The sequence below is a fragment of the Rousettus aegyptiacus genome, unplaced genomic scaffold (genome assembly GCF_014176215.1).
Source record: "Rousettus aegyptiacus isolate mRouAeg1 unplaced genomic scaffold, mRouAeg1.p scaffold_m13_p_12, whole genome shotgun sequence".
NCBI classification, from domain to species: Eukaryota; Metazoa; Chordata; class Mammalia; order Chiroptera; family Pteropodidae; genus Rousettus; species Rousettus aegyptiacus.
Genome location: NW_023416287.1, coordinates 74931445 through 74944443, shown reverse-complemented (window position 1 = coordinate 74944443; position 12999 = coordinate 74931445). Strand labels below are relative to the sequence as shown.

The 12999-nt window shown below is 34.4% G+C and overlaps 1 protein-coding gene and 1 pseudogene across 6 annotated transcripts in view; both read left to right on the top strand.

Annotated features, from left to right (window-relative positions):
- The window catches only part of PIAS2 (protein inhibitor of activated STAT 2), a 73026-nt gene that overhangs the window by 37794 nt on the left and 22233 nt on the right, over nt 1-12999 (top strand). For all 6 annotated transcript variants that reach the window (XM_016148428.2, XM_016148422.2, XM_016148423.2 and 3 more), the window contains exons 4-9: nt 1638-1688; nt 1820-1910; nt 5222-5356; nt 6890-6995; nt 8346-8419; nt 10361-10521. In XM_016148428.2, the coding sequence (XP_016003914.1) occupies nt 1638-1688; nt 1820-1910; nt 5222-5356; nt 6890-6995; nt 8346-8419; nt 10361-10521 (618 nt within the window). The remainder of the gene's footprint in view (nt 1-1637; nt 1689-1819; nt 1911-5221; nt 5357-6889; nt 6996-8345; nt 8420-10360; nt 10522-12999) is intronic.
- Nucleotides 657-775, top strand: LOC118610366 (annotated as a pseudogene).

Below are 12999 nucleotides of genomic sequence, written 5' to 3'. Positions count from 1 at the left end.
TTTTCCTTCAGGTACCACTATAACGCAAATATTTTGACCTTTAATAGTGTCTCATAGGCTCCTTAAATTACTATTATAGTCTTGGCTTCTTTTTTCTTGCTATTCTGATTGAGTGTCCTTGGCTTTCCCAACCTCTATATAGGTCTTTTGATACTGTTTCTTCACTTTTTTTATTCCATTAAATATACTTCTTATTTTAGATAATGTGTTCTTCATTTCAGACTGGTTCCCTTTTATAATTTCCATTTCAATTTTTATGCTTTTTATCTTTTTGTCGAAGTTCTCACTGAATTCATGTACACTTCCAATAAGTTCATTGCGCATCTTTATAACTAGTATTTTGAACTCTGCATCTGTTAGATTGCTTGACTCCATTATTCCTGGATCTGTGTTCTGTTCTCTCATATGGTTTCTGCTTCTTTGTCTTCCCATTTTGGCTGCCTTTCTGTGTCTGTTTCTATGTATTAAGCAAAACTCTTAAGTCTCCCACTATATTAGTGTGGTTTTGTGTGGTAGATGTCCAGTCGCACAGTCCTGAGAGGGGTTTAGCTGCAGGCCAAATTTAGCCTCAGTCTGTGCTGCTCTGGGGCGGCCTGTTAAGATTCAGCAAGCAATCCACAGATGCTGTGCTCACAGTTACCCAAAAGGCCACAGCAGTCTATGATCATGCCACCCTGAACAAGCCCAATCCCATCTGATTTTGGAAGCTAAGCAGGGTCAGGCCTGATTAATACTTGGATGGGAGACCACCTAGGAAGACCAGGTGCTATAGGTGTAAAAAAAAAAAAAAAAAAAAAAAAAGGGATCGTAAGCTTGCAATCTGTGAGGTCAGCTAAGGGTTGCTTCACGTAAAAGAAAAAACAAAATAGGCCACACCAGAAACTGAGGCCAGTTGCCTCCAGTGTGAGTCTAGGTCCTGCTCAGCAAGGGGCACATGACTAAGCGGGGACACACCTGGATGTGGCTAGGGTAGGGTCTCAAGTTGGGGGAGGCAGAGTTTCAGGGAATCCTCTGTGTAGAATGACCTCTGTTATTCAGTTGATGACATCACAGGTATGGCGGCACTGCTCTGCACCCTGGGAGATGGGAGGGCTCAAAGGAGGAATAGTGGAAAACGCAGGCACTTTTGTACAGAGTGAGGCCCGCGTTGGCTTTCATTTCAGCAACTCAGTGTTCCCCTGTAAGTCCCTGGTGCCCCATGTGCAGCCAAACCAGTACTGGTGCTCAGAGTGAGCATGTCTGTCACCACGAAAGTCTGCTCGTGATCGCAGCCCCTTTAAGAGGCTTCTGCCACTGCCACAGCTTCCATCTCACTCAACCACTCGGGACCTGGCAGCCCTGCATCTTTCCCCCATCCTACCTTCTGCCGTTGCAGGGTGATTTCTTAGATTTCTCTCTAGTTGTATGGCTTGTTCATCTAGGTCCCAGGCGATTTTTCCTTGCTGTTTGCTCCTTGTTTCTGTCACAACTTTGATTTGGTCGCCAGAGGGATAAATAGAGTTTCTATCATCTACGCCCTTTTTTTCCCCCACCACCTCTATAGTGGTTGATTAAGGCTTGTACTATTGATAGGCTAGTGTTAATGTTTTAAGGAATAAGAATAAAAATACTAATTTTTTTCTTTCTCATTTCAACAGGGATTTTTTGCCAGGTGGTAGGCGAGATTATACAGTCCAAGTTCAGCTGAGGCAAGTTTGAAATTTTCTATTACATTAATAACATACTTGCTAACTATGTATATATAGCATGAATTTGAAAATATGTAAGCATGTTTGAGTACACTATTTAAGAATAATTTCTTTATTATATTTTAATGCAGACTTTGCTTGGCAGAGACAAGTTGCCCTCAAGAAGATAACTATCCCAATAGTCTGTGTATAAAAGTAAATGGGAAGCTGTTTCCTTTGCCTGTAAGTTGCCTTTATTCACCAGGGGGTAGGGTAGAGTAAATAAAGACCGATTATAAGTAAATAAATTAAAAGGTTAGACAATGGGTGTATGGGAGTTCATGATACCTTTTTCTCTCTTTTTGTATACGTTTGAAATTTTCAATAATAAGATAGACAAATCTAAAAGCAACAAAGAAACATGACAAACAGAGACTCATGGACATGGACAGTAGACTAGTGGTTACTAGAGGGCAGAGGGTAGAGGGGAGGTAGATGGGGTAAAAGAAGTCAAATATGTAATGACAAAGAAATCTAACTATGGGTGGTGAACATATAATGCAATATATATGTGACTTTCTGTTGGATTGTACACTCGAAACGTACTGGATTTCATTAACCAATGTCACTATAATAAGTAAAAGATAAAAGACATCTTTGGGGCAGTTGGGAAATTTAAATATACACTGTATATTAGATAATTTTTTTAAATTGTAGTTAATTTTATAAGGTTGTGATACTATTTTTTTTTTAAGGTCTTATTAAAGATGTATGTATTTGTAGGTAAATGGTATGTCCAGAATTTGCATTTAAATATTCAGGGTCAAAACGAAATGCATATCAGTGTGGGTTATATTTTGGGGTGGGCTGGTCCTGGGACCAGAGGCAAACAACGCACAGATAGCAGCACGTTGATAATTATTGAAGCTGGTTAGTAGGTACTTACTGTTCTCTACTTTTGTATATGTTTGAAAATTTGTGTAATAATAAATTTAAAAAGTAAATCTGGGTTGGTTGTGTTAATGTAATAGTGCTAATTAGAAAATTGGGGGGAAATGTTAAAAGAACAACACTGTCAGCTTTTGTGACAATTACAAATCATGTAGGATGACATCGGATGTAATAGAAAAATTTTTTGTGTGTATCTTTTATTGAAATATTTGGTTGAGACTTCTAGTGGCTCTCCAGCAGCCTTTATATAGAAAGCTTTTAGATTTACTCCAGTGGTCCCTTGTCAAATGAAGTTCGTTTTATTTTTGCTTTAGATTTGGAAAATTATTAGAAATATATTTTACAAAATTCCAGCTATATCCTATTCTTAATTGCCAGGTAATTTGATGGTTGAATGGAGGCGACACTGATGGTCAGAGGAAGAAGACAGGCTAACAGATAACTTAGAATTACCAGTGAAATCAAACTAGTCAAGTGGAATAGAGGATAGATTTAAACTTCTTAAGGTGATTAAGACTAGTACCATACTTGATTTTGACTTTTTTAACACCTCTTTCTTACAGTCATTATTATTCTCCCCCACTCTTATTGCTCTCATCTTGTCAAACTAATTTAAAGATTGTTGCTTGGTGTCTTATATTCCATTCACAGTTTAGCCGTTTAGCTGGTTCATGAGTTATTGTTAACATCTTGGCAGACCCTGTGCCACTATTTTTATTTAGTTAAGGTACCAGAAGACAGAATTATCTTTCAGCCCCATCCGCCCTCCCCACCACACACACACAAAGGCAAAACAAAGGTTTCATTCAGAATTATCCAAATATTGGTGTTGATATTCCATGTACTTACTGCTCATTGAACCAATTTCTAGAGTTTTATTTATAAGAGGACTTTTAAAGTGTTTATTGTTTTATTTCAGTTAAACAATCCTAGATGGGCATAACTCCTCTACACACATACACACACAGCTTCCTCTGGAAATTATTTAAGATCTCTTTGTCTTCTGTTCCCCTGTTCAAACTTCTTAATGACTTTTAGAGTCTTGTTGTAAGTTGTAGATTTTAAGTTACCATGTGAAATGTCCACTTAATAATTACTATTATTAAGTAGGCCTCCTATGAGGCAGTGAAGGATGTTCCCTAGTTGTAATAGACAGAATGTGTTCTTTAGCTCTGGTGTGTAATACCACCAATATGGTATTTCATTTTCTTCTAAGGTGTGTATTTTTAACATCCCTGAAATCTAGAGCTATCTTAAAATCGCTGATGTCCAGGTGGCATCTGTCATGTATTGTTGTTATCTGCACTTGTACAACCTTAATGTCATTCCCATGGCATGACTGGTTAGCTGCTCTCCCTCGGTTTTTCATTCAACAAATGACTTAAGAACATTTTGAGAAAGGTTCATGAATCCTGGCTGTTGCCTGAAAACATTTGATCAGTATATTCTCATGAGACCCGGAGTATATCAGCATTAACACAAGCAGTTAATTTAAGGGTGTCAGTGACTTGCAGGGAAATCTGAGAGATGTTAGTGGAGTAGAATATCATTTTATATTGAAATAAAGTAAATATATAGAATACTTTTATCTCTGGAGCTCTTGGTGTGGCATGCAGGAGAGTATCATGTGGAAAACATATGCATTGATGACTGAGTGAAAAATAATTCAGAAGACTCTAATGTATATCCAAAAGAAATATGTTGGGCGATTCATTTTGCTTATATTTCCTTGCTATGTATATAGCAATAAGTAATGATACACCAGGTTGTATCATTAACTTACTGTTTTTTCCTTCTTAGTGGTAATAGTTAAATTACATCAATGGCATCCTATTTAGTAAAACAAGGTATCTACTTTTAAGTACGTAGATGTTTTCACAACGTAGAAATTTTAATTTTCTGAAAAATATATTATTTTGGTTTTGAAAATCATAAACTGAAAAGTCTTGTGCTTGAGAATTGGATGTACTGTGAATTATATATGAGTACACTTGCTATTTAAAACAAATACTTAATGACTAGCAAAAGTAGAATAAAGCACAAATAGCAGTATTACTATAGCCATCAAGCTAATTTAATGCCAATTGAAATGCTGATTATTCTTATTTGTTAACTTGACCCTGTTTTAAAGATTATAATCTCTATTTTGCTTGGAAAGAGGGCAGTGAAGAACATTTTTATCACTCACAAGATTGTAATAATTCCTTTGATATTCATTAATTCTCTTTTTAATTCCCAAAGCTTATTTTCCTTCTTTCCCATTTCGAATGGGAGCTCCTTAAGATAAAGCAGTACAAAGAGGTGCAATTTTATTGTTTACAAAAAGGAAGAAGACTCATCGCTAAAATGGCGAGATGTCAGCATCTTTAATTTTAAAAGTGGAACATAAATTTTTTTCTGGTACTTTTCTGAACTTGTGAAATAAAACTATTTTAAAAGGTCATGTTTCTCTTTTGGATTGAGGACCTTAAGGTGAGGACTATGTGATTTCCAGGATAAAATAAAAATAGTATAACAGATTAGGCAGGATCTTCTGTACCTTGGAGGAAATGTTTGGTTGTCTACAGAGAATTTAAAATTGTTTTTCTTTCTTATGGTTATAGGGCTACGCACCACCACCTAAAAATGGGATTGAACAGAAGCGCCCTGGACGTCCTTTGAATATAACATCTTTAGTTAGGTTATCTTCAGCTGTGCCAAACCAGATTTCCATTTCTTGGGCATCAGAAATTGGAAAGGTAAAGATTCTCTCCCCAGCTTGTTCCATTTTCTGATTATAATCTCTAAAAAGTAATTTCCAAATCAGGTAGAAAGAAGTATGGAGATTCTTAAGGTTAAAACTTTTAAGGTTTCCCGAGTATCATCTCTTTATTTTCCTAGAAAGGAAATAATTATAATAACAATATTTCTTAAGGTAGTGGTTTAATCACAGTTGTGTTTAAGTAGTATGTTAAAAACGGGAAACTTTTGAGTGATGTTATATATTTATGAAAAGGAGCAAAAAAGCTTTATCGAGCTTTGGGGAAAATAGTTGAATGTATTCATGTTGTGATGAGCAATAATCTGTGCTAGTCTTTACATAAACACCTGATACTTCAGAATATTTACTTAGAATTTTATTATTTTCTCTATAACTTTAGGTTGATGAAGTTGGCATTCCGCTGATTCTGAATCTCAAAATGCATTGTGTCAGTTATAGTGATTAATACAACAAGGGATTTCCATTTTAGAACTACTCGTTCATATCACTGAAATAATAGAATGGCAAACGATTTCAGTTAATTTCTGAACATAAACTTTTTAATGTTGCTATTTCATAGGAAAAAATTTATTTTATGGATAAAGAAGTTGAGTCATATGTTCGTAGCAGGAAGTTTTTGGTTTTATTGCCAAGGTAATTGCAGAGCTGGACCTGAAGAAGAGTATTTTTGTATTAATTTTTGGACTAAAAATATTACTATTTCTTTAATGATCTCTTGAGCTCTCATTTCTGAATTTTTACTATAGCTTATTATTTTCATAGGGTACTGATTTCTAATATTTTTGACTTGCATGAACTGAATGTGCAGTGATAAAGTGTTGGATAAGGATTCAGAAAATCTTGGCTTAGTCTCAAGTTAGCCATTGTTTGAATTTGGCAGAGTTGCTTAATTCCCTGAGGCCTAGTTACTGTAAAGAATAAGTAAAATCTTGAGAATGGGTGTTGTATACAAATGTAAGGGACATTATTAAATGAGCAAGTATTAATGCTTAGTGAGAGGAATTTAAACAGAAGAGTATCTTTTCTAAATGATTATTTCAGATTTTTTGAATAAAGGATTGTAAACATTGAAAACCTGGCATTTGAACTTTTTTTCTGCAGTGGAACCCATTTTTCAATGAAAATATTATGAGAGCCCATTATGTAAAAACAGAACAGTTCCAGTTAGAATTAGGCGTAGGAGGGTACATCTCATTCACACCATGATGGTCCCTAAGGTACTGGTTTTGCTAAATCGGAAATGCAGTTTGAAAACCACTGATCTAAACTGTGTTGTCTTTCACATAGATGTTTTAAAGTGATAAGTGATTGAGAAATTTCTTTAATATGATAGAGCTTTTATCTTCCCTAAAGGAGCTGAGTTAATTTGTTCCCTTAGCAGTCATAGATTTTCCTATTGAAGTTATTTTGAATGTTAATTTTTAGAAATCAGAGATTCTTAGATAAGTATTTTATGTAAATAAAGAGACTATTATCTCTTGTCTTTAATACAGATTATCTTTCTTTGTAGAATTACTCCATGTCTGTATATCTTGTACGACAGCTCACATCAGCCATGTTATTACAGAGATTAAAAATGAAAGGTATTAGAAACCCTGATCATTCCAGAGCACTAAGTAAGTAATGTTTGTAAGACTTGAACATATGAGAAGCTTTAATGAGGGGGCGGGGAGAGCCTCACATATATATCAAATAATTTGGGGACAAATATTAGAAACCCAAAATGTGTTTTAAGTTAAAAATACTCAATGCAGCCCTATAAATTGAAAAAACCATTCTTAGAAACCAGTCCCCGGAGAATCAGTTTTAAATTCCAACTAGTCTGATTTTTGGCCTTTTCATGAAAACATCAGGTCGATGGTAGTTTTGATAAATACGTTGACTTGAGAATAGAAATGTAAGTTTTCAGAACATCCCATGTTTACTAGAACGTACGTTTTAAAAAGTTATAAATAATAAGAAGCTCTTTTAAGCCAAAGAAATGATGGTAACCACCAACAATAATATTTGCCTTCTGAGATGTTTTATTTTGTACTTTGTTTTCATAATGTGTAGCAGGTAGAGAAAAAAGTCTAACCCAAACTAAATAATTCAGTTCAGTAACTGAATTTAATTGAACAAGACATTTTTCTGGGAAAGGGAATATTATCCCCCCCCCCCCATTTACCTCCCATACCACTGAATGAACCAGAAAGGAGAAAAAGATCTGTAGGTTGAAAAGGGAGCCAAGTAGGGCTTTTGAAATGGTATTCTGTTTCTTATAACTCAAAACATTTCTCATCTCCTCAAACAGAACAGTATCGATCTTTCTGCCTAGAGCTGAAAGCCATGGAAGATCTTCCCTAATTTTTCTTGCTCAGCTCTAGTTCCACTGTCTCCAGTTCCATTCTCCCTATAGTGGTGTTGAGAATTAGACATGCGAGGGCAATGCATACGTTTATTAACTTGTATATATTACCTGGTAAATGAAATCACAGATACATTACCACATAGTAGTTTTCCGTGTTCAAAGGAAGTGTAAGAATATTTTACCTTTTTTGTTTGCAAATTTAGTAATTGTTGGAAACAACCAGTACTCCCTAATAAAAACAGTCAAGAATGTATGTTAGAGCAGCACTGAAACTTGGAGTACTGCTGCAGCTTTCCAGGTTCCTTTCCTAATCGTTTTGTTCTTAAGTCTTAGCTTTCTGTTTTGAAACTCTTCCTTTCCTGCCATTTTACTTTAAAAATTCAATTGAACATGTGATCTAAGTTTGCAAGTTTGTAGTTCTTTAACCTAATAATAGAAGTATGGTTGTGTTTTCAGTACATTAGTACTTACATCTTTTTTTGTTTGTTTTTATAGTTTCTTGACCTATTCAAAGTGTGTCAGAAACTTTAAGATGATAATTTATTTCTATAATTCTGTCACATGTCACAATTAAGTAGGTTTTTTAAAAATTATTATTTTTCCTTCTTTTTCAAAGTTAAAGAAAAACTTACTGCAGATCCCGATAGTGAAATTGCTACAACTAGCCTTCGGGTATCCTTGATGTGCCCAGTAAGTAAAGCAATAAAATATTCTGGGATGTTGTACTTTTTATAAATTACTAATTATCCCATAATTAGTAAGTGTGGAAATGAATGCTATATTAGAATTTTGAACTTTTGTCATTTTGCTATTCAGGAATCTTCATGATTAAACATTATTATTTCAGGGAATGCAAACATTCTTCAGGCAGTGACTAAGCAAGGAGAGACCTAAAAGGATATTGTAGCGAAGTGGGAAGAGACTTTTAGGTTCAGAATAATCTGTCACAGTTAATGCTGTAGATAATCCACTGCTAATAATAAACATATAGAGAGAGTCGGCTCCTTTTTATCAATATAAATGATATCCTGATAGCAATAAGATTACTAGGACCTAATAAAAGGCAAATGATGGTTCTGCTTTGATGAGTTAGAATGTGTGAGATGTCTTTAATTAATTTGTAATGTACATTTGAATTGCACAATAATATTTATTTTATATCCTTACATAGAGACTATGGGGGAGAATCAGTCAGCAACTCTGAGAGCCTCCTATGTGTTTGGTACTGAACTAATTGTGGGAGAATATACTGAAGACTTGATGAGAAAGTTTCAGAAAGTTAATCTAGTTTGAGAGAGAAAAATTAACTCACATGAAAACGCAGAAGACTATACTTAACCACATATAATCTTGTACTGCTGGAGTACCAAGAGATGTGAGAGGTCAGGAATAGTGTGTGTGAAGGCTTCTTTAAAATCAGTACTGTTGGATGGTGGATGGAATCCTTTCCGTAGGAGAGGGACTTTATATAGAATCAGAAATTTATAATGTAGTTTGGGGGCATTTGGTGACCAGCCACCGTTGTGAAAAATGTACAGTTTTTTAAATGGAGAAAGGATCGTGTCAGAGAAAGAGAGAAGGGAATAATTTGTTGAGTTCCTATTGTGTGCTCCTTTGTTCACCTGCTTGGCAAACCTATATGGGAGTCGTTCCCATTTTGCAGATAAGGAAACTTAGAATGAAAGGTTGGTTAACCCAAATCACACAGTAATGACTAGTAGTAGAACCAGGATAAAAATTTTGGTCTTCTGACTTTATTCCATTTATCTTAACAGTATACCATATGACCACATTGATCTAAAGTATAAATATCCTGATTATAAGCCCTCCTCTCACCCAGGAAAGTGGTGTTTGCATATATATTTCTTTCTGAAGCTTTATTTTTAAAATTATCATTAACTTAAACTAACTTACCTTTATTGAAAAGGAATAGAATTACATGAAATTGTGATTGCTTAGAAATTGGGATCCTGGGGTTATCAAACCCAGAGGGGTCTGCACTCCCAGCAGGGGTGGACATTAATGCCTTGAAGTGGTGGCAGAGGCCCTAGAGGGATGTGTGTTTGGACCCCAGACCTCCTCTGCTCATAAGCTGTGTGCAAACCTTTAGTCATATGTTCTGATCTTTCATGTCATAAAGTTCATTCCAATTATGATACCTTCATATCATGGTAGCTTTTTATGTACCGATATATATGAGACAGTCACCAAGTTATATCATGTGACAGAGGGTTCAGAATCATGCGTATGTATGCCACTATTTGTGGGGAAATGTTATTTTAAGCATACTTTATGGATAGAACATCTATGAAAGGACATTCAAGAGACAAATAACAATGGTCCTCTCAAAATAGGGGAACAGGTGAGAAAGAGGTGCTTTCATTTATCTTTTTCTACCTGTGAATTTACGTTACCTATTTTCCAAAAGTGAATCTGTCTTTTAAAAATTCTAGGGCAGTCAATGAATACTAATAAAATATTCAGCGATCTTGATGGAAATTCTGGTTTGAATTTCTTTCTCATTTTGATCTTCTTATATGACTTCTTCAAACTTCTATGGCCGGCTTTTCCCTTTGAGGCTTTGTTCTCCTTTCTGAAATGGTTTCCCACATTCTCTTTCCTGTTCTATAGTTAGGGAAAATGAGGCTGACAATCCCATGCCGTGCTGTGACTTGTACACATCTACAGTGTTTTGATGCTGCCCTTTATCTGCAAATGAATGAGAAGAAGCCCACCTGGATTTGTCCTGTATGTGACAAAAAAGCTGCCTATGAAAGTCTAATTTTAGATGGGTAAGTATAATGTTAGCTATGTCTCCATTCAATACAACCTCATGTAAATTCTGCTCTAGCACAAAGTCCGGGTGTTTGTTTTCTGCTTTATACTTAATTATATTCAGTTTTCTTTTTAAACTAGTTAGTGGCTCTTTTGTTTATGATTTGTGCTGAGGGCAAGAGGGTGAGTAGTTTCTTTTCTTTTTGCTTCCCAAGATCATATATCATTGCCCTTAGGAAAGTGGGGAAAGTCCACTCACTTAGTGGTACCATTTTGCTTACCTAAAACTCTTGAAGAACAAATAGGGTCTGTGCAAAAATGCAGAGTAATCGGGTAGATAGAATTGTGTTACATAGCTGGTAAGTTCCAAACTGGAATTCATACCCAAGTTTTTTTTGACTTGAGTCCAAACTCTTAAGCATTCTCTCATATCATATTGCAGATGTCAGAATTAAGGAAAATATGAACCAATTAAGTGAGGTACCCTTTTTTTGAGTAACACTTATTAGAAAATAGCATATGTCATCCATGCATCACTATGAGATTTAGAAAATATAATTAATGAAGAGATTAAAATCATGCTATAACCATTCTATAGTGATGATTTTGTTACTAATGTATTAAAAAGATTGAAATTATATTTTATATAATGGCTTATCTGTACATACGAGTTTTACTTGATATGGAGTGAAAAATATTCTAGATCTTTAAAATTGTATAACATTTTAGGTTTTCGAAAGAGTATTACTATAGAGAGGAATGAGGCAGTAAAGTACTTTGACTTTTCTCTCTATGAACTTTTACTTCACTGGGTTTTTACTTTCAAATTTTTTTAAAATGATTTTCAAATAATTTTGAACTTACAGAGAAGTTGCAACAGTGCACAAGGAGCCTGTAACTTTGACCCATGTGCACAATTTGTTAACATTCTGTCATGTTTGTTTTATCACATTCCCTCTTAATATATGTGTATGTACACATTTTTAGTGTGCATGTTTGTGTAGAGAGAGGAGATGATTATTACTATTTTTAGAATTCTTTTGAACCATTCGAGAATAATTTGCATATTTCATACTCCTTTGCCCATTAATATTTTAGGGTGTGTTTTCCAAATACTTGATATTCTATTTTATGGGTATACTACTGATCATTTAAACATTTTTCTATTATTGCCTGTATAGTTTGCTTCTGCTTTTTCTGTTTTAAGTTGCATTGTGATATGAACATTTTTGAAGCTTTTATGTGTGTATGTCTATGGATTTTTCCTTAGGTTTTTAGAAATTGCAATGCCGAATCAAAGAGAATATGTAATTTTAAGGCATTTGCTATTAAGATTCCTCCCAGAAGGAGTAAACTGTTTTACTCTTTCCTAGTAAGTCATTTTGCTCTCTTGCAAGTAGTGTATTAGAACCCTACTACTTCCAAGTCTTCTTACCAGTCTTATCATTTAAAATTTTATTCTTTAAATGCCTTTTCCAATTTCTTAGTTGAAAAGAGATCTTATTCGATTTCTATTTCTTATAAGAATTACAGACATTTCTTCATCTATTTAATGGTTTTATTAATAATCTTTTATAAATTGCCTCTTCATATTTCTTTATCTCCTCCCATTTTTTTCTGTGATTGTAGTTTTCCTACTGATTTATAAGTGATCATTATATTTTGAGGACATTAATTCCTCTGTCCATATGTGTTAAATATATTTTCTCTTTTTGCCTTCTAATTGTATTTATTGTGATATTTTTCTCATTCAGAAACTTCGAACTTTTATTTCATCAAGTCTGTTCTTTCACTTTGAATTTCTGTCTTTAATATGTTTAGAAAGTCCCAGACATTTTATGTGAACATTTACTTGTTTTTTTCAGGTACTTTTAAGATTTGATCTTTTCCCTCCCTTTCTTGTGTAGTTCTTCATTCCACGGTGCATTCCTTCATGAATTTATTCAACACAGTACTTAATAAATACCTGCTATTTGTCAGATACTAAGTCTAAAATAGTGAACAGAGCACTTTCACTGTGGGAGAATTGCATATTAAGTGTTAAGTGCTATGAAGGTAAAGGATTGAATTATGTGAGGAATATCGGGGATGGGAAGAAATTTTAGGGAGTAGATGATCCCATTAAGGTAGGATCATTCCACCCTCCTACCCTGATTGTTAGTCAGTTGTCTCACCAACATTCTTAGTCTTTTTCATAGACTTAAAATACTGCCTCCATCATTTAATACAGCCTTAGATACCTTAGTCTTAATTTCTGAATTGCTATTTGCTCCACTGGTCAGAGTATTAGTGGGCCAATATAAACATTTTAATTATTGGATTTCTGTTTTGTGTTAATATCTCTTAGACCCTATATTTCAGAATGTTTTTGGACTGTTAATCACAATTTGTTTTGCCATATTCACTTGAATAAAAGTATTCTCAAATTACATTAAGCAGTCCTGTTTGGATTTTGATTGGACTTATGTTTTTAGTATAATTGGGGAAATAAACAT